Here is a 20,670-nt window from a genome sequence, read left to right as displayed (position 1 = left end):
CGGTTCTGTCCACGGTCGTGGTGATATCTCAGGAATGTCCACGAGACTCTTCTCGGTAGTGTGAAGCTGAGGGAAAGTCACAGGCACGAGCCTCAAGGCGTGTCATATGCAGCGCAGTTTCGGAATACAGGTGGTTACGCAAGGGAAAGTCGCACAGTCCTTTGGTATCCTGCTTGCCGCATCTGCTACACAAACGGCGTTTTGTGTATACTGTATCTTCTGCATTACCAAGTAGACCCCGCAGTGTTTGTCTACGCACAAGTCTGGATGGAAATCAATATCACTACAAGAGCGTGCGAGCAGACGTCGTACAAACTCACCAACGGTAAATACAGCGATACTGATCAGGAACGGTGGTTTATCCCTTCCGCAATCTAAGAGGCCGGTTCACGAGCCTAAGATACTGAAAGAAGTCTAGTTTAGAGAGGAGGGTTCCCTGGCGGTGCAAGATGAGATCGGTTCACTGCATCACGATCGGCACTTAGGCTGCGAACCTCTATATCATCCAATATAGCTACTGTACTATAGAAAAACGTATATTGGTAGGAGAAAATGTCGAGCTGCAGCCTGGGCATCTGCTGATTGTACAACGATTTTCGGTCTGATACTCGAAGGGCAAGGCTGGAAGAATATTTGCATACGTCACCAAGTCGGGATTCATCGCAGCGTCCATCTACCAGTCACTGACACTTTCACAGATACGCCTGCAATAAACGCATGAGCGCTTGAAGTCTGAGCGGAGAGAGGATACTCGCAGCAGCGTTTGGCGGACTCGCAACACCGCCCAGACTACACAGAATTGCGCATGAAGACATGCAAGCGCAATATGAAGCAGGGGCACTTACACGTTCAGCGGCCATGACGAGAAGAAGAACGTATACCTGTTTGCCTCAGCGCAAGCCTTTGAGAGATCCTCGAGCTCAAAGAATTCGCCGATGGGCATGCCCCATAACCTGTGTGTCTCAACATCTATCCCTTACATCCCAAAGTACGAGCTTACCCAAGAATAGTCTAAGAGGCACTGATGTTAGCGTCGACAAATGGATACAATATTAGAGGGCAAACCTGGTGCATATGTGGTATGTCTGCTGGGGTGGGCCAACGCTGTTTGGAAAGGTCAGCAGCATTCGAGAGAGAGAGAGCGGTATATTTACTTGCCTCCAAGCAAGGCATGTCAGAAGCAACTGCCGCAAAGTGGTTGTTCCTGCACTAGCTGAGTGCCTATATGCGTCCCGAAACCACGTCACGTCTCACCAAAGGAAGCGCTTCATGTCCTCGGACTGCTCAATCCCAGCGCTGCACGCGCACATCAGCTCAGCTCGAGCTCTTCAGAAGCAAACCAGTCGCACAAAGTTTCCGTCCGCGTGCTCAGTGCGTCACGGTCCTCCCGCGTCACCGAGTACCATTTCTGCGTGAAGCCGACACGCAGGATGAGAATGTCGCCTGTCTTGAACGTGACGCCCTGTTTCTTTGCACACGCCTCGAGGTCGCTCGCCGGAATCGCATGTGTCGTCCACGGGTCATATGGCAGTGGCTTCACGCCGCCATCGGTGTAGAATTTCACCATGTCGAGCAGGACACCGCGGCCACAGATGCCATGCTTTGCCCAATCTGCTTAAAAGTAAGGAGAGCATGAGAAGCTGGTGATGAAGGATGCTTACTATGAATGCCGAGCTTAGTGTTGTGCTTGTTCTGTTCCAATTCATCAGGATCGCTGATGAAGAAGTGACCTCGGGAGAAGCTCGCTGCTGGGGTGCTAATTGATATCCATACTTTCATTCCTTACTGCTTTAGTTGATTCTGTAAATCGAGACGTACTTGTTGTAAAAGATGTTGTGACCGCCAAAGACACCGAAGTGGCGCATGCCGTCCCACTGACTACCAGATTGCGTATTCTGCAAAAATTGCTTCAACGGCACTCGCACTACGGGCCTCAGGCTTCACGTACGATGAAAATCGTGTCGTCGTTACAGGCATCAGAAAGCATCCATTGATTGTGGATCAGTGGTTGGCGTTTGAAGCACGGCTTGCCGGGAAAATTGACAGGGCTTCGTGCGCAGAGGGTCAGTAGCTTCCCATCAACTGGCCGTATGAAATGCCCTCACAAGTTCAAGCAGATCATCTTCCCTAGCTTAACGTCCTTGACTGCCTCCGCAACGACCTTCTCCGTGAGCAGATTCACTGTCCCCAGCTCGTCGTCCGGTCCCCATAGGCCCCAAGCACATCCCGTGTATTGGTGAAAGTTAGGGAGCTCGTCAAAGGTTGGCAATTTCTTCTCTTCGTCCATGCTGAGCCTGGAAGTAGCTAGGGACAGGAAATATGCCTGCGCTGGCCGCTGTCTTATGAGGAGGCTCTTGTGTGCCCGGCAGACAGGCTCTCTTCACATGCCTAGCGATATCTCATGCATGCTCACGAGACAAATCTGAGGAAAAGTCAGAGCCTCCGGGCCTCGGAGTGTGTGATCAGAGCCGTCTCGGAGCGCGTCATGCGAGAGAAAATGACAGGATTTTCGGTGTACTGCTTACCACTCTAGCCGAACGTTAGTGAGGAGCTTGATAGCTGTTAGGTTGGCTGATATGAGGGGCCGACTTCGACGTATACCGTGGGAGGAGAGAACCTTAACGTAACGTCAAAGCTTTACGACACTGGCACGTTCACTGCATCCGTTACACGAATGACGTTTCGTGTTTATCTTCCGCAGCTTCATTACTAGACGCAGGAGCCGTCTACGCGCAAGTCTAGATGGATGTTAGCTACGAGAATGGCGCAGGTAGACAATACTTTACCACAAAGATTGGTAGGAACAGCAAATTTAGCGGCACTGAAAGGGAGTAAATGTTGCCCTGGCATGCAATGAGATCGGTTCACGTACACGTCGCATTGATCGGCGCTTCCCGAAGTGGATAGCCACGCGCGACGCGAACCGCACCGGACAACACAACTTGTTCACAACGTTCACCACGACGAGCGCCGTGGCTCGACATCGCGTCGAACGATGAGTAGGAGGCCCTCTAGGGTCTCTGTAGACACCCGCCAAAATGATACCCTCCTTGAATTCGAGACTTGTAAGTGCCAAACGCCAGCTCGCCTTTCCCATGGTCCATTCACATGTTCGTATATAGTCAAGAAGAAATTCCTCCTCGCGAACAAACACATCACCAAGTGTGTGCGATTATATGCGCTTTAAACAGCTCATCTAATCCTTCTGCAGACTGAACTCGACGCTGAGCGTGCGCATCGAAGAACTCAACGCACAAATCTCGACGCTGTATGTCGAGAACCTGCGATTGCGCGCCTCGGAGATCGCGCTCGCTGCGCAACTGAAGAAGGAACGGGAGAAGTCACGGAAGATTCTTGAGGACGCAGAGACTGCGGTGAGTTCTCTACCGACGCACGAACGCCCTCGAGTTCACATGAATGCTGCTCATAGACACATGCTCTAATGAAACAACTAGGTTATATTCGCAAATTACACCGCATATCTCGCGAATCGAGCAGTCCAGAACCAGAGCCGGCGCCTCGCGCCCGACGACCCCTCATCGATACGAACGCGTCTCCGCCCCCGAACCGGTTAGCCCGAGCGCCGACCGTGCCAGCATTATACGAGGAAGACGAGGACGACGAGGACGATATCCAAACAAGCCCGACGCCGCGGAGACGCAAGAGCAAGTCACGAACATCCAATCCTGGCATGAGCTCCAGCTCTCGCTTGCCTCTACCCACGCGAACATCTTCGCCACCACCAGACCGCTCTCCGTTCATTGACTTCGATGAACAACTGAACAGAGTTGGGAAGAAGCGACCGACACGAAGACAAAGTGGACTGCTGACCGCGAGCATGTCAATTACGACAGCGACTCCAAGTGGGTTCGAGACTGCACATCTCACTCGGCGACCGCCGAGCCCAGCGTTTGGCTCCCCACTACGCAGAGACGCAGCTATGGAGGAAGGAAAAGATCAGGCTTTAGCTGCGATGGGCGCTGCAATGCCTGACGACGATGAGGACGAGACCGAAGAGCCGATTGCAGCGGGTATCGCGAAACGGAAGCGGAAGAGTAAAGATAATGCGGAAGACATGCTTGAGCCCCGGATGCCAGAGCACGAGAGACGGAGGTCGAGGTATAAGGAAGAGGAGGATGAAGACGACGAGGACAAAAAGGAGCAGGACAAGCGGAGGTCAAGGGACAAGGTAGAAGGTGCTGCTCCAAGTTCTTACGGGAGTAAGAAGCCCAAACTAAAAGACGTCACCAATGCTCCTCCTCCTCGATCATTGCTGACAACGGTAGATACACATGGTAAGTTTTACTGCTCTCGCTTCGGTTTCAGCAGCTCATATGCGCATCGGCAGACCGCGAACAATATATGCCTATTGACGACCCACCACCACCTTCATCTGCGACGTCTTCCTCATCCCATTCTGCGCGCACCTTCCTTGCGACACCTGCCACAAAGCCACAGTCACAGTCACACCTTCCCACGCCGCGTGCATCGAGTCCTGTCCTATCGTCTGAGCCCGAGCACTCTACCGGCGGTCGCGAGCGACGCGTCCGTAAGAGCGTTAACTATGCCGAGCCGAAGCTCAACACGTACGTGGCATCTTCAGCCGCCTCTGACTTCTATGCAATGAAGTGTATGCTAACTGCGCTTGCTAACCAGGAAAATGCGCAAGCCAGATCCGCCTCCACTTCCACCCGGTTCTCTGAGACGCTCGAGCTCGATGGGCGAGCATATACCCCGCCGCTCGCTCGAGAAGAGCGCATCAGCGGACTCGCTGGTGTCCCGACATGCCGCTTCGGAGGGCGCAGGGGCGGTGGCAGGCGTGAAGCGCAAGAAGAGCCGCCCTCACGTACCGACGGGCGAAGACGACGAAAGCGATGGTACCCAGGCGGACGGTGAGTATGGCGTGCGGGCATCGAGTGGCACCGCTGCCTGGGTTGCCGAGGGGCGACGGCGGAGTGTCGTGCCGTCGTCTAGCGTGCGTCACGCGGAAGGCGACGAGGGACGGAGACATAGTATGGCCGTATGAGCTGCTTTATGAGCTGTCGGAGTAGGCGATGGCGAACTTTATGAGCTTGGTTTAAGTGGTTATCGCATGCCTTTTCCCCGCGCATACGCGGGAGTCCTTCGTATTGTATTATGTTAATGTCGTTTACTGCGCCTCCTCCAGTATGGTTACGAGCTCGTGCCATGTATAATTGGCAAATATTTGCACGATGCATATGTTATGGTTACAAGGGGTGGCGAAGCCGTCGTGCTTGTCTAAGGGGGATTGTGGGCTACTAGGGGATGCGTGTATGCCCCGGTGGGGTTATATACTATCGGGGGGTGAGTCTATGGCAAAAGCTCCCTTCTCTTTGCCCCTTTCTCTTCGTCTACTTCCGCGTGCAGTTTGGGCACAGCCCTGCGATCTGAGGTGCTACAGATTGTGAATCAGTATTGCTGCCTTTGCATTTTTGAGTGCAGATTACTCACAGTATTGCTGGGACGGCTGGCGGCTGCACACAGCTCAGTGTCAGTGCGTCTACGAAGAGTAAAAGAAACGAAGGACGTACTACTGCCAGCAACGTTTCTTGCAGGCGTCTCCAGTGCACGTCGGCGGGTGCGCGGGGCTGAACTTGCATCGCGGATTGTCGCAAGTAACATACTCGTCGGGCTAGTGCGGCGCATGTAGGTGAGTTTCGCGGAAGGTGGGGAGGGCGAAGAACGAGGAATGCGCACCATGGTGAAGGCGTGCCCGCAGGTGTAGACGTAGCAGACTCTGCGGGTGCACTGGTGAGCAGGTGCCGAGGTGCGGGAAGGAAGGTCTGCTCACTGGCGGCGGCAGCACATGTTGTCTATGCGATTACTTCTAAGTGTGTGCTGGGTATTGTAGTATAGGAGTGGCCGTTTGCTCGATGCCTTGGCTGAGGTAGGCCCGCTGTGCCTCACTCATACCTTTCCTCCGCCATTTATACAAGCTGTCTACTGATTACAGCTATCGCATCGCGGAGAGCAGCGCTGGACTTGTAAGGCAGATTCGCGGTGGTAGACAGAAAATCTCAACTGCAGTGGCGCGCACGGTTCAGGACGGAAGTCTCCATTCCTTTGTAAGTATCTGGCTGAGCTGACGCGTGCACGCGCGCGGTGCGACCTAGGGTTCGTACATGTCAGAGTCAAAGATGCATCGAAAAAGGTAGGTCCTGTGCTTCCATTACTATCTCCCAAACGCGAAGCGAGGTGACAAGGGGGCTTTCGCAGGACAGTCGCCGTCGGAGTCCTAGAAGGGCGGTCCGTTACGCGTACCGACAGTCAGCTGAAAAAAATAGGGCTCACAATGATGGGTGGAGACTCGCAAATGGGTGCGCTCCTATCGGGGTGGTGAGCTTTCATTACACGTTTGGCATACAGGCGACTTACTACTCCAGAGGCCACACTCGGAAGTAGTTATAAAGCGACGTGAGTAGCCGCGGAAATACAAGTTCCGTCATGCAGCGCCAGGGTTGGGCTCATACGAGCTTTATGGTGCTTTTCCTGCAAGGGGTTTTGCTGATGGTAAGACAGTCGGAGGGTACAAGGAGCGATATCTTGTAGTACCACGGGCTCTTATGTACGGCGCCAAACCAACTGGTCTATCAGAGGCCTGAAATTATGCACTGTAGCTACTGTGGTGCCTTGGCTTTTTGCCTGCCACACCGACAGCACCGTCCGGCTATTGCGAGGAACATAACCGGGGAGAGGCCAGTATTACATCCCGATTGCCACTTTCACTGGTTCGCATCTCGGCGACTGCACTGGTTAGCAATTTCCGTTGCGAGAAGAAGTTGACTGCTTACTACTGGCCGTACAACGAGCTGTGCCGGGGTTTACAACGATTGCCCAGATTGTCAAATGATCCGAACGCTTACTATTTGGTTTTATTTACGTGGCGCTAGTCTATGGAAACCCAGATTTCAGGTTCGGGTGATCTTGCTCTCGTCCGTCATCTTCACTCTCACGCCATAACACGCGGTCATACAATGGTCACTACATCTGCGAAAGTGAAGGGAAAAGCGAGCGGCAAGCAGTCCAAGAAATTTCTGGAGCAAAAGGCACGTCTGCGCGTCGCTGGAAGGCGGCTCATGCTCATGCTCTGAAACTCCAGGACATAGCGCTGAGGCTCGCGTCCATCATCGGTCAGCAACAAGAAACCAAAGCCAAGGCAAAGGTGGACAAACATCATCGTCATGACAAGGTTTGTGATTATACCGAATCGCAACCAAACCTGTGCCAATTGACTCCAATGATGTGTGCAGGAGCCAGAGCGCACAGAGCAGAAGGCGCGGTCGTCTGCGAAGGACAAGCTGGTATGTACATGACCCGTCGGTATATAATGCTGGCCTCACGTGTATACCAATCACAGAAAGAAGTAAAAACAGCACTCAAAGCGGAAAAGGCCAAGACAAAGAAGGAGAAGGCCAAGGCCAGAAAGCAGGACACGAAGCAACAATCTCGACGCACCAGTGGTAGCGCCACGCAGCAACCCAACACGGAGTCAACATCAACGCGAACGTCGAAGCCCCGCCGGCGGGTCGCCTTCGCGTAACTTCCTGGCGGGTCACTTATGTTCGCTACGCACGGGGACGGCTGCCCGTGGCACATACACAAACGCATGCGGGCATCTCATCTACAGATATTTTTCTCAAGCTTCCTCCGTGCCGGTCTGGGCCCGTTGCAGGTGACGGTGCTATTTTGCGAGCGACTGTTTCTCTGTGCTCTGGCGCAACTGAGAATTCGTTGGTGCATCTGCCCAGATCTCTGGGCCCGCTTACGCATTCAGAGGTTAGTAGATAGACGAGGCACAGGTTGATATGCGAATTTCATGGCGATAGGCTTACAAACCTTCTAGGATGTGCCAGGAGGGCCCCCTCCGATGGTGTGTCACGCCGACCCTCCTACCGAGCCACACGGCAGAAGGTCCTTGGGTTGTCTGGCAACGCCCCCTGTGGCGCACCTACCCGGAACCTTACTTATCACAATGGAAGTACACCTTAATAGCCTCCATACTCGAGTCGAGATGTCATGTATGTCATAGCTTCGCGAAGCTGCTGCCAAATAGATTGTTTCATCGCACATGTCATAGCATGCCGTAGCGTATATGCACAGCTGCCGCATGCATATCAAGCGAACGTGTGTTGCACATGACTTTATGGTAATTTGTGTTCCAAAGTAGCACAAGTGACGGATCTTGGCATACAAAGACCGCAGTGATCATCATCTTCCTGAGCATAACGCTTCGCAGAAGACAGGTGCTGCGCTAAACAGTTTGGTCTCGTTCGCGATGCTCTATACGACGAGCACATCACACACTCTGTCGTCAACGAAATATACAATAACAATAACAGTCGACACGGCTCAGATCTCAAAGCAAGACTGACAAACCAAACGCGCATACAGTCCGAGAACAAAAAAATAGCCAGACCAGCATCTGGACCTACGTCTCCGCGTCCAGCTCGGGCACGTCGCGCAACCAGCCATCAAAATCGACGTCGCGCTCGAGCAGGTCGCTGACCAAGCCGACCTGGCCCTCGACGTCAAACTGAGAGCTGTACCCCACCATCCCGCCGGCCTGCGACTGGCTCGCGTGTCCCAGGGGCGCGAGCGCGAGCGCGCCGGCCTGCGTGCTCGCGTACAGCGGCGCGAAGCTCGCCGCCGGCAACTGCTGCTGCTGTTGTTGATGTTGATGTTGTTGTTGTTGTTGTTGTTGTTGTTGTGCCGGTGCGAACAGCGGCGACTCGGGGGTGCGCGGGCGCGAGGGCACGGCGCCGCTGCTGTGCGGCGAGCCCGAGGAGCCCGACGCGGGCGAGGAGAGCAGCGTGCGCGCGCGGCTCGGGGCAGGCGACGGCTCGCGCGAGCGCGAGCACGCGTGGACGGCCTCCTCGGCGAGCGCAGGCAGCAGCGCGAGGTCGTCTGTGGGCGGGCGCTCGGGCGCCGGCGTCGTGGTGAGGCTCTGGAGCTTGCGTGACGGCGGGCGTGGGCGCGGGCGCGAGCGGCGCGAGGACGCGAGGAGCTCGGTAAGCGTGGGCAGCGAGCCGCGCTCTGGGGTGTACGGTACGGGCGGGCCTTTCGCGTTTCCGAGGCCCCTGCCGGAGGAGAGGAGACGCGGTGGCGTGTGTGGGGGTGATGCGGGTTGAGGAGGTGTCGATGGTGGCGGCGGCGCGAGCGGGGCAGGGTCGGCCGGAGGGGTGTTCTTCGCACGCTTCACGAAGGCGGAGCGCTGAGAGGCTCCGGACGGCGGTGTGATTGGCCGAGAGCGCTTTTCTACATCGGACGACGGCTGCGGTAGGTCCGAGGATGATGCAAGCGGGAAAACGATGTGATCGAGCAAATTAGGTAGCTGTGGGGAAGAAGAGGGTGAAGACGGGAAGTGGTACGGTATGGGCGATGGTTTCGACCTTTTGGTGGCATTTGGCGGAGGGGTAGATGTGTCGAGCTGCTGTGGAAATGATGGTGGAATAAACTCCTGTTCCGTGGTCAGCATAAACTGGAGGGCGTGAGTATGTATCACGCACCATTTCAGACAAGTCTGCTATACCCTTCAGCGGGGTTGGCGACCTGCCCGGAGCATCTTTCTCAGCAGGCGGCGGCGGCTCCGCGGGCGTTACGTCCTTCTTGCCAGTAGCGAGACTGTCTTTACCGCCAGGTATAGCAGCCGTATGGCGTTTGACTACGGGGAACTGAAGGGGAGATTGGCGTATCTTCTCTGTCTCCTTGCCCTTCCCCTTTGACGACCTCACACTGCCTACTTCGCTGCCGTCTTGTGAACTGGAGGGCGGCGCTGGGACAACCGTGGCCTGCCAGGCCTTGACTTTGTCTCGCACGAACTCGACCCTCGACGGCGACCTCTGTTCCTCGGTACCTGCAGGGAAAAACTTGGACGTCTTGCCCTGTGGTGCAGGCTTCTCAAACCGCTTCGCCCATCGCTCCTCACACTGTTCCCACTCCTCCTCAGTCTCCGGTAAGACGAACTTGTAGTTCCCGAGATCGACCTGCTCATTTTCGCCTACCCTAACGCCAGGCGCAGCACCGACATACCGTCTGCTTGTGGCCGCTGTCTTCATCAGGTCCGACACCCGCTTCCACTTCGCGCTCCGTGGGTTGTATCCTGCGTACTTCATGGCCTCCGCGATCTTGGCCTTGAGTGAGTCCGTGCGTGCATCGGAGCTGGGTGACGAAGGCCGCGAGGGTGGATGTAGCTCTTCGTCTAGTCCTGCGAGCGCGTCGCGTGCCGCTTCCACGTCTGCAACGAGGTTGGCATAGGGGAGGGGTTGAATCGGCGTGCTTGTCATGTCGGGGAAGTCGCCCAGTCGCAGCTGTGAGCTGCCCTCAACGAAGGCATCATGAGACATGGTTATAAAAAAGAAATTTTGTCAAAGGGTCAAAGGGTCTCAGGGCCTTAAGGCCACGGACGTCAATGACAAACAAGCGGGCAACAAGTTCAAGTCGGGAGCGCAAATGATCCCAGCCACGTGGTCAACGCACCTACCAGATATGGCAAGGCCGCTAAGGCAATATAGCGCGGTGCCCGGTAGCCACTATGCTCATTTCCTGCCTACAATGTCATGCATGTTCCAGCCAAGAGCTTTGAAATGAACAGCTGCCGTTAGCCATGGGGCAACGAGAACCGGCGGTACTGTAGTACTGGCACTGGTACTGCCCCGGGTACTCTCACTAAGGACGCGACATATAATAGTTACAACTAATACTTTTTCCCGACCGGTCGTTGTAACAATACCGTCTGCCTACAGATTTCCGACGGCGCCAAGAGCCGTGCCACATCGACGCTACGTACCTTGCTACTACGGCATGCGGCAAGAAGCCCAGGAGCAATACGTCATGACACCGAGCGAGCACAAATTTGGGCGATATCGTCTGGGTTAGCAGTGCGTTCAAGGCATCTATCCAGTCGCAAGGCCAAGACGACAGCAAGTAAATGCTTGCACTGTAAGCCATGTAGGATCATGAGCGTCAATCCCCACCTCCCATCCATGAACTGAACACACACCATGTACTGTGCGTCTGTTACAAGTACAGAGAACGCAAAAGAAGCGCATGTGCAGTAGGACGGTATCCGTCTTGAGCCGATGGTCTGGCCTGGGAACACGGAGTATGTTGTCGTGGTGCCGAGAACTTGATACCGTGTATGACCCCATGATGTATTGAACTTGACGACTGTAAAAAATGTGAATGGCGCTCGCCATGACGGGCCTTCCCACTTACCGCTGTCTCTATCTACTAGATCCAAGGCGGCCAAAAGGAGATTGTCATCAAAGAAAAAGCGGAGACGTTCGAGATAGTCTTCATCGATTGGGGCTGCAACAAAAGTGGTTGGCCTCCTTGAGCTCACACTGCGGAGAATACACGCAAGTAAAAGCTCACTGTCTCCGTGCCCACGGTCGAAACCGGCATCCGGCTCAAACTCGAACTTTTCTTTGAGCGCAGCGTCCAACAACAACAACAGATCTTCTGACGGCATTCTCCTGCAGGTCTTTGCCCTTTATATCAACGCCGAGCACGTTTTAGATGCCGCTGGCGAGTATCAGCATGGATGGTCGCGCTAGATACACGCTCCAGGGTGCACTGCGTCGGCGGTGCAGATGCGAGATCACTTCCAAGAGAGTTACCATAATTGGTGCTTGAAATACGCGGACTTTGAACTGCTCGCGCCGGCCACTCGGGTGCCAGTCACAAGATAAATCTCAACATTTTGCTTTTCGAAGAAATGATTTAGAAAAATGCAGATGATAATTGAGAAAGATGAACCCTCTTCGACAAACGTGCTGTGGTAGCTAACAGGGTCTTTCATGTGCGGCGGGAGGCTCAGGTCAATATCTTTCGCCACGAAATCCATCGAGGACTTCGTGCGAGACTTCGTGAAGCCATCCGGAGTTTACGTGCTTAAAAATGAACACGTGAAAGCTCTGAAAAAATCTGAATACCAGTCAGCAGTCGGATTACGTGAGTGCTCGCGCACTGAGCACTGAGCGCTAAGTATCGGAAGTCTGTCGGAGAAATGCCCGGGCAGATTGTGCGGAATTACTTACAGGCATATTCGACAAGTTTGAATGAGAAAAGAATAAATGATAAAGCTTCCCAGAATCCGGACAAATTAGGCTGAGATCAGGGCGAAACTCTGTCTCTTGTCCTTCCTCTGCAGCGCCCATATCCGTCACGCCGTAAGTTAGGCTTTGCTGGCTTACCGTGTGGAGCTATGCTTGCCGTGGCCAGCGTAATCGAGAGCTGAGGTGCCATGGCTTCGTTTTTTCCTCATGGGGAACGCTGCAGTGGTCTAGCACATCGAGTCATCGTCCGGCCTGCGCGATGACTAGTACTCGCTCGGAGGATGTAGTTCGCAGCCGCAGAGAATATACATCACGGAATTCAGGTACGCCCTTCCGACTGACATCGCAGCGCACGCTTATCGAGAGGGTGCGTATGACTCAGGGTCATAGCAAGGTTTGCTACATATTCAGTGTCCAAACATCTCATGCACCGCCCGGAGACGAAGCTGTGACTCTAACACTAAGGGACGGTTCTCGATCCTGGGTCTGTGACGATAAGCTGGGGTATAAAACCAGCACAGGCTGGCTCACCGCTCTCCAGCTTTTCGCTGCCCCAGAGTCTTCTCTTCCTTTCTGCCGTACATTTGTTTACTGTGCTATAGTGATAAATGGAGTCCCAACTTACCCTCGTCGACATCCCCGAACTTAAGCAAGCTACCCAAAATACCCCGCTGTTCGCAAGCACTGTGCTGCAGTTCACGCGGAATTGCACTCATAACACTACGATCACAATTAACGGGCAGCCGTCAAAGCACTACGCCGTGCACTCGGACAAGTATGCGACGACGACCCGTGTCACCCGCATCGTAGACGGGAGCGGCCCCGTCAGCGTGGGAGTCATCCAGCGACGCAATCTCCTACCTGACCACCTCACTGTAGGCGGTGCCGATATTCAATTGAATCAGTGGCTGGAGGTACCGCTGTTGCACACTCTGTACGTACCGCTACTTGCACATTCTACTCGCTGTTTGCTGACAAAAACTCACAGCCCGGCAAGGATGCATGTGCACGGCTCGAGATACACCTGGTGGTCTTTGAGCTGGAACCAGTTGGCTGTAAGTGCTCCTACGCCAACGCCTTTCTCATTTCGCTCATGTAGAGTTTTGCAGCTGTACGCCGACGACAAGCCATCCGCAAATCCAATAGCATGGCTCGACCGTGCGCGCGTCAAACAACCTGTCAACGGACAGCACATCTGGCTGCCGCCCATGATATCGATGCATGAAGACGCGGAGGAGATGGCAGATGAGATCGTGCTGGCGGTGGTCATCCTAGAGCATAGGCTGCGCATGGCGGACAAGGCGCGTGCCACGCAGATAGCGTCGGTCAGCGGTGGACATCTCGCGAGCATTGCTTCGCAGACGGCAATAGTGTTTGGATAGTTTGTACCTTGTATTGGACAAGGGTGCTGGCCGCCTGCCGTTGTATACTGACTAGTGTACTTACGTGTACTCTACATCGAGCCTGTTAATTACCGTATCGTAGACTTTATTGAATTTGGCTTCGGCCTGACGTAGATATTAAGGCTTGCTCCGGGGTAAGATGACCTCAAAATTATTCAGATAATGCCCCGGATCCCAAGACACGGTATGTCATACTGGACAGATCTTTAAATCTTCCAAATGCGCCCCAGCTCGGAACCGTGAGTAACACCTGGCGTTTATGGACGGCGTTGTGCCAAATACGTCCAAACAAACTCGATACTTACAAACGAAATCGGGCGCCCGGAGGTGCATACATCCACCTTTCTCGACGACGACGAGCACGGTCTGTACGTCGAGCGACTCTCTGATTTCATCTGTTTTTATCGTGCGGCCCTCTGTAAACACCAGTATTTGAAGCATGACTAACGTACCCTCAGGGTCAAAGCGTCCGTGGGATGGCAGCCCAGAGCTCTCGCACAAGCGGCCTCGTTCGGGGTCGCGCGGATGGCGGGACGCGCACCTGGGTTCGCCGCGCGGGAAACCTCCGGCAGATAGGAGGGACAGCGCAGACAGGCGGAAGGGAGACTACGGAGTGGGGAGCAGAGATCACGAACGGAGGTCGGGGGACTATTCGAGGGATAGGCGCGATGGCAGGCACCACGACCGGGAAAGGAGCAGAGACCACCATCACCGGCGGCACGACAGCCGTAGGGAAGAGTTGAAGCGGGAAGCTGGAAGGCACGGCTTCCCTCGTCAACACCCGAACGGTAACGGTACTGCTCGGCCTGAAGAGTCGGAGAAGGAGGAAGGAGAGTGAGTATCGTAAGGTCTTAATCTACATCTGTCCCACCAGGTGCTCACCATTTTTTATGCAGGATCTCGCCCCATCATAGTCCTACCCCTCCAGAACGACGGTCGCGGCCTTCGCATGCAGCTGAAACATCATCCCCACATATTGCGTCAGCACCAGCGCCCGAACCTGAACAAGAGCTGGACTTGGCTACTCCGCCACCGATCGAAGAAACTCTAGCCGCACGCCGAGCCAAACGTCAGGCCATCCTTGCCAAGTACGCTGGCTCCATCAATACTGCCCCGACTGCGACGCCTTCCCCGGAACCTAGCAGTGCGGCCGAACCGCCTACTGCTACTTCTGCTGTTTCTGATCATACGTCATCCCGATTACAGAGTGTCGCAGTCACGCCTCCTCCCTCTGTCACCCCGGGAGCATCGGTGACCCCAGATGGTAAGCTGACGCCGCCGAAAATTGCTCTGATGCCAGCTAATGATCGCATACATAGGCAAACGCGACTCTATGTCAGCGTCTCCTGCTCCTAGTTCTTTCTCACTTCAGAAAGACGGTGACCAAGATGAGCAGATTAAAGCCCAGACGCAGGACGGCAACAAGGACCAGATTTCGGCTGCTGACTACGACCCCAGTCTCGATCGACGGGAAGATGAGGCCAGGATCGTAATGGGGAACGGCAACAACCGCCGCGGTGAGGTCGAGGACGTTGAGATGGTTGTGGAGGAGGTGGAGGACGAAGAAGAGGAGGACATCGATGACATGTTCGCTGTCGTTAGTACGGAGAAGAAGAAGAAAAAGAAGGTCAAGAAAGTCAAGAAGATTGCGGTACGTACGTTCAGCTGCCGCGTTTACGCCGTCTGACGTGAGTCTGGGATTAAGCCCGCTGCTCCGGCCTTGATCACCACGACCCTCGACTCTGCTTCCGATCCCGAAGGTTATTACCAGGTCATCTTGGGAGAGCAGCTTGATGGCGGTCGTTACCAGGTTTTCTCGTCCCTCGGAAAGGGCATGTTCGCCAACGTCGTCAAAGCACGTGTGCTCAGCGGTGAGGCAAATGAAGTCGGTAAAGAGGTCGCTATCAAGATCATACGTTGCCAGGAATCGATGTGAGTCGCACTTCACTACCCAGCTTTTCTTTACTTATCGTTATCTAGGTATCGAGCTGGTCAAAAAGAGACTCAAATCTTGCACAAGCTCAAGCAGGCGGATCCGGAGGACAAGAAGCACATTGTCCGTCTCGAGAGGACGTTCGAGCACCGCGGTCATCTGTGCCTAGTATTCGAGTCTCTGAGGTCAGCTGTAGCTCTACGTTCTTTACTGCATCATATCTAATATGTATGTCTAGCATGAACCTTCGAGACGTCGTGAAACGCTTTGGCAAGGATGTTGGTCTCAACATTCGTGCCGTGCGAGCTTACGCTCACCAGCTGTTCTTGGCCTTGGGCTTGTTGAAGAAGTGCAACATCATGCACGCGGACATCAAGCCTGATAATATCCTGGTAGGTAATCGCGAACAAACCGAAGTGTGCCTTACTGACGGTCTTTCCGCTTGGTCTATCAGGTCAATGAGCAGAAGACCGTGCTCAAGTTGTGTGACTTGGGATCCGCTTCCGACGCCTCGGAAAATGATATTACCCCCTACCTGGTCAGCCGATTCTACCGTGCGCCAGAGATTAGTGCGTCATACTTTTCCTTCCGGATCTCCGTGTGAGCCTAATGATTTCCGAAGTCATCGGTTATCCGTATGATCCATCTCTGGATATGTGGTCAATTGGTTGCACTCTTTACGAGTTGTACACCGGCAAGATCCTGTTCCCTGGACGGTCTAATAACCACATGCTCTTGCTGATGATGGAGCTGAAGGGCCGCTTCAATTCCAAGATCATTAAGAAGGCCAAGTTCGGAGACATGTACTTTGACGACCTTGGTGCCTTCCAGAGCGTTGAAAAGGACAGAGTTACAGGAGCGGTGCGTGTATTTTAAGAGTCGATCGGAGCCTCGTTCGGAATGCTAATGGAACTCCAAACTCTAGGACGTCGTGAGGCAAGTGCACATCACGAAACCGTCCCGAGACCTCCGCGCGAGGCTCATGCCGCCTGCGTCGGCGAAGTTGAAGGACGATGAGGCCAAAGTCCTAATGTCATTCATCGACTTGCTAGACAGATGTCTCGCCTTAGACCCCGCGAAGCGGTTGACACCCAAGGACGCACTGCTACACCCGTTTATCAGAGGCTCAGTGTAGATGTTGATCGCGATAGAGTGGTAAATTGCTTCAGGACATGTACTCATGGCAATCGTTTCTTGATCGAAGTCTTCGCGTGTTAGATCCATACGTGAGCGTCCTGGTGACCACTCTCTGAGATCGGTGACATGGAGCGGATTCTGTGGCCGATGTGCCCGGTCGTGTTTAAAACAGCGTACGCAGCGTCATCCTCCGCCTCGTCCTTAATTCCCCTTCCCTGTACCAGCTAGCATACCTGAACATGGCTGACAGAAAGCTCCCCAGCTTTGACGAACTCCCCCACTTCCACGAGTACACGGGCTGTGCTTGGGAAGTGTGGGGCAAAGACGACGAGCTTGGGACCGTGAACCTTCTCACTGAGAAAGTCATCAGCGAGGCCGCGAAGGAGATCAAGATAGGCAAGACGTTCTGCTTGAACCTGTGAGTGTCCATGCTCTCGGTACACGGATTGGGACGGAGTGCTGAAACTTGCCCTGAAGACCAATTAACTACCCGAGCAAAGTACTTAGCGTGTGCACGGTGGTTGCGTCGTACGGATGAGCTGACTTCTCCCCTCGGTAGCCGACGTTCAAGCGTCAGCCGGCCATTCATACGCAGTGGATGCTTGACGAGTGCAGCAACGATGACACAATCTCCATCGTGAGTTCGTTGCGACAGATAATGTTTGCGGTTTAAATTATGAGGCCCTGTTGGCAGAACACCCAATCTGGCACGCAGTGGGACGGGCTCCGCCACTTTGGTATCTTCAACGGCCACAATGTGTTTTATCAAAAGTATGTCTCACCTTGATCGTCCCCGGACCTCTCATGTGAATGTGCACGCTCCAGCATTCCTGCTTCCGAGTTCGCTTTAGGCCACTTCTTCATCAGTGACCCCGAAGATTTGAAAAGGTATATACACAAGATCAAGCTTGGCATCCATAGTACGAGTTTCGCTCCCTAAAACCTCCCTCCCTTACTTACTAGTGTTCCGCAGACTGGGCGCAGCACGGCATCTGCGGCCGTGGCGTGCTCCTCGACATGGTAAGGTTCTACACGGAGGACGGCAAGAAGCCACTGCCGTACGATCCCTGGTCGACGCACGCGATCCCAGCAAGCGACTTCGAGGCGTGTGCGAAGAAGCAAGGCGTCACGTTCAAGACTGGCGACATCCTCATCTACCGTGGCGGCTTCACGCAGAAGTGGTATGCCGCGACGCGGGCGGAGCGTGAGTCACTCTCAGCGAAGCCAGAAGCTTTGTGCGTGCGATTCCCGGCATACTTGTTCGTCGAGGTAGCTGACGAACTGTCCTCGCAGCGCTGGGATTGACCAGTCTGAGGACATGAAGAGGTTCCTTTGGTGAGCTACTTGATTGTGCTCGCTAAGAGTCATGATGTTCATCCCGGCGCAGGGACAACCATTTCGCGGCGATCGCCTCTGACCAGCCTTGCATTGAGCGCTGGCCGAAGCCCGAGGGCACTCCGCACATGCACTCGACGCTACTCGGCCTGTGGGGTATGCCTATCGGTGTGTACCTGTTTTCTATGAGTACCCAAGTGCGGCGCGCTCAAGCTCAAGTGTTCATTCCAGGCGAGTACTTTGAGCTCGAGAAGCTGGCCGAGGCGTGTGCCGAGTCGAAACGGTACACGTTCTTCTTCACTTCGTGGCCGCTTAACATGTATGCTGCCTCCTCGCGAATCCCTTTTTACAGTGCGCTGACGTCTTCTCAATGCAGTCTTGGAGGCGCCGCCAGCCCTCCCAACGCTGCAGTAAGCGTTGTTCGCTTACGCACTTCACTTTTCGCTTACCCTTTCTCATCAGGCTTATTTCTAAGAGTAAGGGCACATATGTATTTGCGTACCAGGACTCGACCCTTTCTTACCCTAGGAATATGATAACGATATCAATAGCAATAGCAATTTGTACTCTCGCTAGGCGCCCTCAGACTTATTCGTACCGTTCTCCAACCAAGAACTATCCGGAGCTGTTGTACATGTAAAGACTATCCCCGCCCGACATCTCGATAGACTGCTGGACGCTCTCGATTATGGTCCTTATGTTCGCGTCTCTTTGGCATGCAGCCAGAGCGTCAGGCTACAGTACTCGGTGTTCGCCGATGTCTTACTCGTGGTGACTCACAGTTCCGCAGCACGACGTACTCACCGTGAACCATCACAATGTCGTCGCGCCCTGACACGGTCATTCGCGATGCAGGTAAGATGCTCTGGTAAACTTTAATAGTTCTGTGAGCTGAGTGCCTCGATCTGTGCAGGCATTATGGAGCGGTACCACGTATTGCTCAGCCAGCTCGGCTTCGACTCCTGCGTCGCCATTGCGGGGAAATACGTGTCCGTGTCGGGTACGCCTCTGACAAAAGAAGTGATTTACCCCGCATTGCACACTATGATGCAAACGCATGCCGGGCTCGGGATGCAAATCGCCGCAGGGGTCACGCGGGCAGACATTCCGAAATACGTACGCCTGCCCGAGGTCGACCTAGACGCCGTAGTGGAATTCCTCGAAGACAGCGCGGCTGACGTCGACGAATTGCTGCGCGCTCAACTTGGTCGACCGTTTGCCCTTGGGACGTCTGCCCCGCTGTGGCGGGTGACAGTTGTGAACGGCGCCACCGTCGTGTTCGCAGCTCACCATGCCATCGCCGACGGGCAGAGCGGACCTGCGTTGCACGCGACGCTGCTGTCCGCATTGAACGACACCGCCACCGACCAATCTAAAGAGTTCGACAGGACAGTCGCTGTGCCGCAAGCGATACCGCTCGCAGAACCTACAGAGGCCTACATGAATATCTCGCTCTCGTGGTCGAGCATCTTCCACCTGCTTTACCAGCTGCTCGTGCCAAAATCGTGGCTGCCCTCTGCGACAGCCTGGACAGGCAACTCCATACCGCCTGTGCCATCGCTTGACATGCACGTGCGGTGCTGGTCGGTTTCCGCAGCGCAGACACGCGAGATCCTCAGGCGCTGCCGCGAGCATGGGACGACACTGACTGCGTTCCTGCACACCCTGCTGGTCGGCGTGCTCGCGCGGGTGCTCGCAGAGGAACGGTCCGAAGAGGCGTCCGCGTGCAGCACCGTCAACGTTGCCGTACCGGTGTCCCTGCGCCGCTTCACAGGCGTGCCGCCGCGCGGGCTCTGCAACCACATCTCGACGGTGTACTTCTTCTCGCCCCTGCGTCCGGTGCTCGTGGGCGGCGGGGACTTCTCCTGGGAAGCTACGCGTGCGTTTGGCAAAGAACTACATGGCAGCGTGTCCCGCGCACCCGAGCTCCTTGGAAAACTCCGCTTGCTGTTCCGTTGCGGCGTCGCCGAGTCATACTTCCGCGGGATATTGGGCAAGAGGCGGGCATCGGGGATGGGGTTATCAAACCTAGGGCCGTTCCCTGTCGCAAAGCAGGAAGGAGAAGTATCCAGGTGGACGATAAGTAATGTATTCTTTGCGCAATGCGACGTGGTGCGTGGCGCTGCGGTCAAGGTGAATGTCGTCGGGTCGCCAGAAGGCACCACAAATGTTGCTTTTACTTGGGGTAAAGCCTCATTAGACGAGGACTTGGCTAACACGCTTATTAGAGAGGTCAAGACAACGCTGGATGCAATGTTAGAACCATGATGCTTTTGTACAGTGGGGTGCTCGATGTAAACAATGTTTTGCTCGAACTCTATATGCAAGAAACTGTCTCACTCAAGTTCGCTGGCCAAAGTGCCCATGACTACGCATCTCGGCTTTCTTCTCCATGCCCATCATCTATCTTCTTGTCCGGGATCTGAGCAAACATTAGCCCGATACTCAACGCATGCACGTATAAGTGTTGCTCACGGGAAGGCGTGCAACGTACGCCACCAATGCAGCGCACACTGCAAACAAGAAGACCTTCTGTATGCTCTCCGCGTACGCGTCTCTGACCGCACGCTGAAGTCCGAGGGGCAGGTGCTCGACGAACTTCGCAGCTCGCCTGATTCTCTGTATCGTCTGTACCAGGACCGCAACCCGGTCAGCCTCGGGCATGACCTGAACATCGGCGAAAGCTCGACGCACCTCGTCAGCGTTCGGTCCGTGTATGTGGCGCCGCAGCTTGTCGTTGAACTCGGTTTGGAAGATCGCCGACGAAACCGCAACGCCGCTGACC

The 20,670-nt window shown here is 54.7% G+C and overlaps 10 protein-coding genes across 10 annotated transcripts; 7 read left to right on the top strand and 3 right to left on the bottom strand.

Annotated features, from left to right (window-relative positions):
- Nucleotides 1-586: 586 nt before the first annotated feature.
- On the bottom strand, nucleotides 587-2,561 carry PHACADRAFT_174309 (uncharacterized protein). Its single transcript, XM_007396374.1, has 12 exons — nucleotides 2,106-2,561; nucleotides 1,949-2,048; nucleotides 1,819-1,895; nucleotides 1,662-1,714; nucleotides 1,350-1,611; nucleotides 1,255-1,296; nucleotides 1,159-1,204; nucleotides 1,066-1,104; nucleotides 1,001-1,011; nucleotides 846-953; nucleotides 756-789; nucleotides 587-704 (listed from the first exon to the last, which is right to left on the bottom strand). Exons 1-12 carry the CDS (start codon nucleotides 2,285-2,287, stop codon nucleotides 693-695), a joined length of 966 nt encoding a protein of 321 aa, XP_007396436.1. The 5' UTR covers nucleotides 2,288-2,561; the 3' UTR covers nucleotides 587-692.
- A 390-nt stretch (nucleotides 2,562-2,951) lies between these two features.
- Nucleotides 2,952-5,416, top strand: PHACADRAFT_174307 (uncharacterized protein). The gene is made up of 6 exons (XM_007396373.1): nucleotides 2,952-3,065; nucleotides 3,123-3,162; nucleotides 3,212-3,374; nucleotides 3,431-4,295; nucleotides 4,349-4,586; nucleotides 4,657-5,416. Exons 1-6 carry the CDS (start codon nucleotides 2,996-2,998, stop codon nucleotides 5,024-5,026), a joined length of 1,746 nt encoding a protein of 581 aa, XP_007396435.1. The 5' UTR covers nucleotides 2,952-2,995; the 3' UTR covers nucleotides 5,027-5,416.
- A 1,579-nt stretch (nucleotides 5,417-6,995) lies between these two features.
- PHACADRAFT_196188 (uncharacterized protein) lies at nucleotides 6,996-7,561 on the top strand (the record flags this gene model as incomplete). Its single annotated transcript, XM_007396372.1, has 4 exons — nucleotides 6,996-7,071; nucleotides 7,128-7,210; nucleotides 7,272-7,322; nucleotides 7,379-7,561. 4 exons carry the CDS (start codon nucleotides 6,996-6,998, stop codon nucleotides 7,559-7,561), a joined length of 393 nt encoding a protein of 130 aa, XP_007396434.1.
- Nucleotides 7,562-8,152: 591 nt separating this feature from the next.
- PHACADRAFT_209631 (uncharacterized protein) lies at nucleotides 8,153-10,562 on the bottom strand. The gene is made up of 2 exons (XM_007396371.1): nucleotides 9,528-10,562; nucleotides 8,153-9,478 (listed from the first exon to the last, which is right to left on the bottom strand). The coding sequence occupies exons 1-2, from the start codon at nucleotides 10,362-10,364 to the stop codon at nucleotides 8,450-8,452; spliced, it is 1,866 nt and encodes a 621-aa protein (XP_007396433.1). The 5' UTR covers nucleotides 10,365-10,562; the 3' UTR covers nucleotides 8,153-8,449.
- Nucleotides 10,563-10,608: 46 nt separating this feature from the next.
- On the bottom strand, nucleotides 10,609-11,620 carry PHACADRAFT_209630 (uncharacterized protein). The gene is made up of 4 exons (XM_007396370.1): nucleotides 11,395-11,620; nucleotides 11,236-11,328; nucleotides 11,021-11,187; nucleotides 10,609-10,957 (listed from the first exon to the last, which is right to left on the bottom strand). The coding sequence occupies exons 1-4, from the start codon at nucleotides 11,489-11,491 to the stop codon at nucleotides 10,850-10,852; spliced, it is 465 nt and encodes a 154-aa protein (XP_007396432.1). The 5' UTR covers nucleotides 11,492-11,620; the 3' UTR covers nucleotides 10,609-10,849.
- An 866-nt stretch (nucleotides 11,621-12,486) lies between these two features.
- PHACADRAFT_257211 (uncharacterized protein) lies at nucleotides 12,487-13,559 on the top strand. The gene is made up of 3 exons (XM_007396369.1): nucleotides 12,487-13,011; nucleotides 13,066-13,132; nucleotides 13,187-13,559. Exons 1-3 carry the CDS (start codon nucleotides 12,686-12,688, stop codon nucleotides 13,457-13,459), a joined length of 666 nt encoding a protein of 221 aa, XP_007396431.1. The 5' UTR covers nucleotides 12,487-12,685; the 3' UTR covers nucleotides 13,460-13,559.
- Nucleotides 13,560-13,811: 252 nt separating this feature from the next.
- PHACADRAFT_145251 (uncharacterized protein) lies at nucleotides 13,812-14,766 on the top strand (the record flags this gene model as incomplete). The annotated part of the gene is made up of 2 exons (XM_007396368.1): nucleotides 13,812-14,314; nucleotides 14,377-14,766. Coding segments are annotated over exons 1-2 (783 nt in total), but the record flags the coding sequence as incomplete, so codon positions are not given.
- A 206-nt stretch (nucleotides 14,767-14,972) lies between these two features.
- PHACADRAFT_162178 (uncharacterized protein) lies at nucleotides 14,973-16,548 on the top strand (the record flags this gene model as incomplete). The annotated part of the gene is made up of 7 exons (XM_007396367.1): nucleotides 14,973-15,131; nucleotides 15,186-15,412; nucleotides 15,461-15,598; nucleotides 15,652-15,805; nucleotides 15,868-15,982; nucleotides 16,036-16,274; nucleotides 16,339-16,548. 7 exons carry the CDS (start codon nucleotides 14,973-14,975, stop codon nucleotides 16,546-16,548), a joined length of 1,242 nt encoding a protein of 413 aa, XP_007396429.1.
- A 241-nt stretch (nucleotides 16,549-16,789) lies between these two features.
- Nucleotides 16,790-18,359, top strand: PHACADRAFT_196184 (uncharacterized protein; the record flags this gene model as incomplete). Its single annotated transcript, XM_007396366.1, has 11 exons — nucleotides 16,790-16,968; nucleotides 17,028-17,049; nucleotides 17,110-17,187; nucleotides 17,245-17,321; nucleotides 17,376-17,470; nucleotides 17,524-17,785; nucleotides 17,844-17,885; nucleotides 17,938-18,053; nucleotides 18,117-18,204; nucleotides 18,262-18,295; nucleotides 18,348-18,359. The coding sequence occupies 11 exons, from the start codon at nucleotides 16,790-16,792 to the stop codon at nucleotides 18,357-18,359; spliced, it is 1,005 nt and encodes a 334-aa protein (XP_007396428.1).
- Nucleotides 18,360-18,788: 429 nt separating this feature from the next.
- On the top strand, nucleotides 18,789-20,302 carry PHACADRAFT_257207 (uncharacterized protein). Its single transcript, XM_007396365.1, has one exon. It carries the CDS (start codon nucleotides 18,804-18,806, stop codon nucleotides 20,151-20,153), a length of 1,350 nt encoding a protein of 449 aa, XP_007396427.1. The 5' UTR covers nucleotides 18,789-18,803; the 3' UTR covers nucleotides 20,154-20,302.
- Nucleotides 20,303-20,670: the final 368 nt, after the last annotated feature.

This window comes from Phanerochaete carnosa, assembly GCF_000300595.1.
Source record: "Phanerochaete carnosa HHB-10118-sp unplaced genomic scaffold PHACAscaffold_5, whole genome shotgun sequence".
In the NCBI taxonomy this organism is placed as follows: Eukaryota; Fungi; Basidiomycota; class Agaricomycetes; order Polyporales; family Phanerochaetaceae; genus Phanerochaete; species Phanerochaete carnosa.
This window is presented reverse-complemented; position numbering and strand designations above follow the sequence as displayed.

Excerpts from the sequence above, each read along its gene's own strand:
- PHACADRAFT_257207 (XM_007396365.1), top strand. The coding sequence starts at position 18,804 with ATGGAGCGGTACCACGTATTGCTCAGCCAGCTCGGCTTCGACTCCTGC.
- PHACADRAFT_174309 (XM_007396374.1), bottom strand. The coding sequence starts at position 2,287 with ATGGACGAAGAGAAGAAATTGCCAACCTTTGACGAGCTCCCTAACTTT. Across the intron at positions 1,896-1,948 it reads ACGACGACACGATTTTCATC|AATACGCAATCTGGTAGTCA; the intron begins GTACGTGAAGCC and ends CAATTTTTGCAG. Across the intron at positions 1,105-1,158 it reads CTGACATGCCTTGCTTGGAG|CGTTGGCCCACCCCAGCAGA; the intron begins GCAAGTAAATAT and ends CTTTCCAAACAG.
- PHACADRAFT_209630 (XM_007396370.1), bottom strand. The coding sequence starts at position 11,491 with ATGCCGTCAGAAGATCTGTTGTTGTTGTTGGACGCTGCGCTCAAAGAA. Across the intron at positions 11,188-11,235 it reads TCTAGTAGATAGAGACAGCG|TCGTCAAGTTCAATACATCA; the intron begins GTAAGTGGGAAG and ends CATTTTTTACAG. Across the intron at positions 10,958-11,020 it reads TAACAGACGCACAGTACATG|TGCAAGCATTTACTTGCTGT; the intron begins GTGTGTGTTCAG and ends CATGGCTTACAG.
- PHACADRAFT_209631 (XM_007396371.1), bottom strand. The coding sequence starts at position 10,364 with ATGTCTCATGATGCCTTCGTTGAGGGCAGCTCACAGCTGCGACTGGGC. Across the intron at positions 9,479-9,527 it reads TAGCAGACTTGTCTGAAATG|GAGTTTATTCCACCATCATT; the intron begins GTGCGTGATACA and ends ACCACGGAACAG.
- PHACADRAFT_257211 (XM_007396369.1), top strand. The coding sequence starts at position 12,686 with ATGGAGTCCCAACTTACCCTCGTCGACATCCCCGAACTTAAGCAAGCT. Across the intron at positions 13,012-13,065 it reads GTACCGCTGTTGCACACTCT|CCCGGCAAGGATGCATGTGC; the intron begins GTACGTACCGCT and ends AAAAACTCACAG. Across the intron at positions 13,133-13,186 it reads TGAGCTGGAACCAGTTGGCT|CTGTACGCCGACGACAAGCC; the intron begins GTAAGTGCTCCT and ends AGAGTTTTGCAG.
- PHACADRAFT_174307 (XM_007396373.1), top strand. The coding sequence starts at position 2,996 with ATGAGTAGGAGGCCCTCTAGGGTCTCTGTAGACACCCGCCAAAATGAT. Across the intron at positions 3,375-3,430 it reads TTGAGGACGCAGAGACTGCG|ACACATGCTCTAATGAAACA; the intron begins GTGAGTTCTCTA and ends TGCTGCTCATAG. Across the intron at positions 4,587-4,656 it reads GCCGAGCCGAAGCTCAACAC|GAAAATGCGCAAGCCAGATC; the intron begins GTACGTGGCATC and ends CTTGCTAACCAG.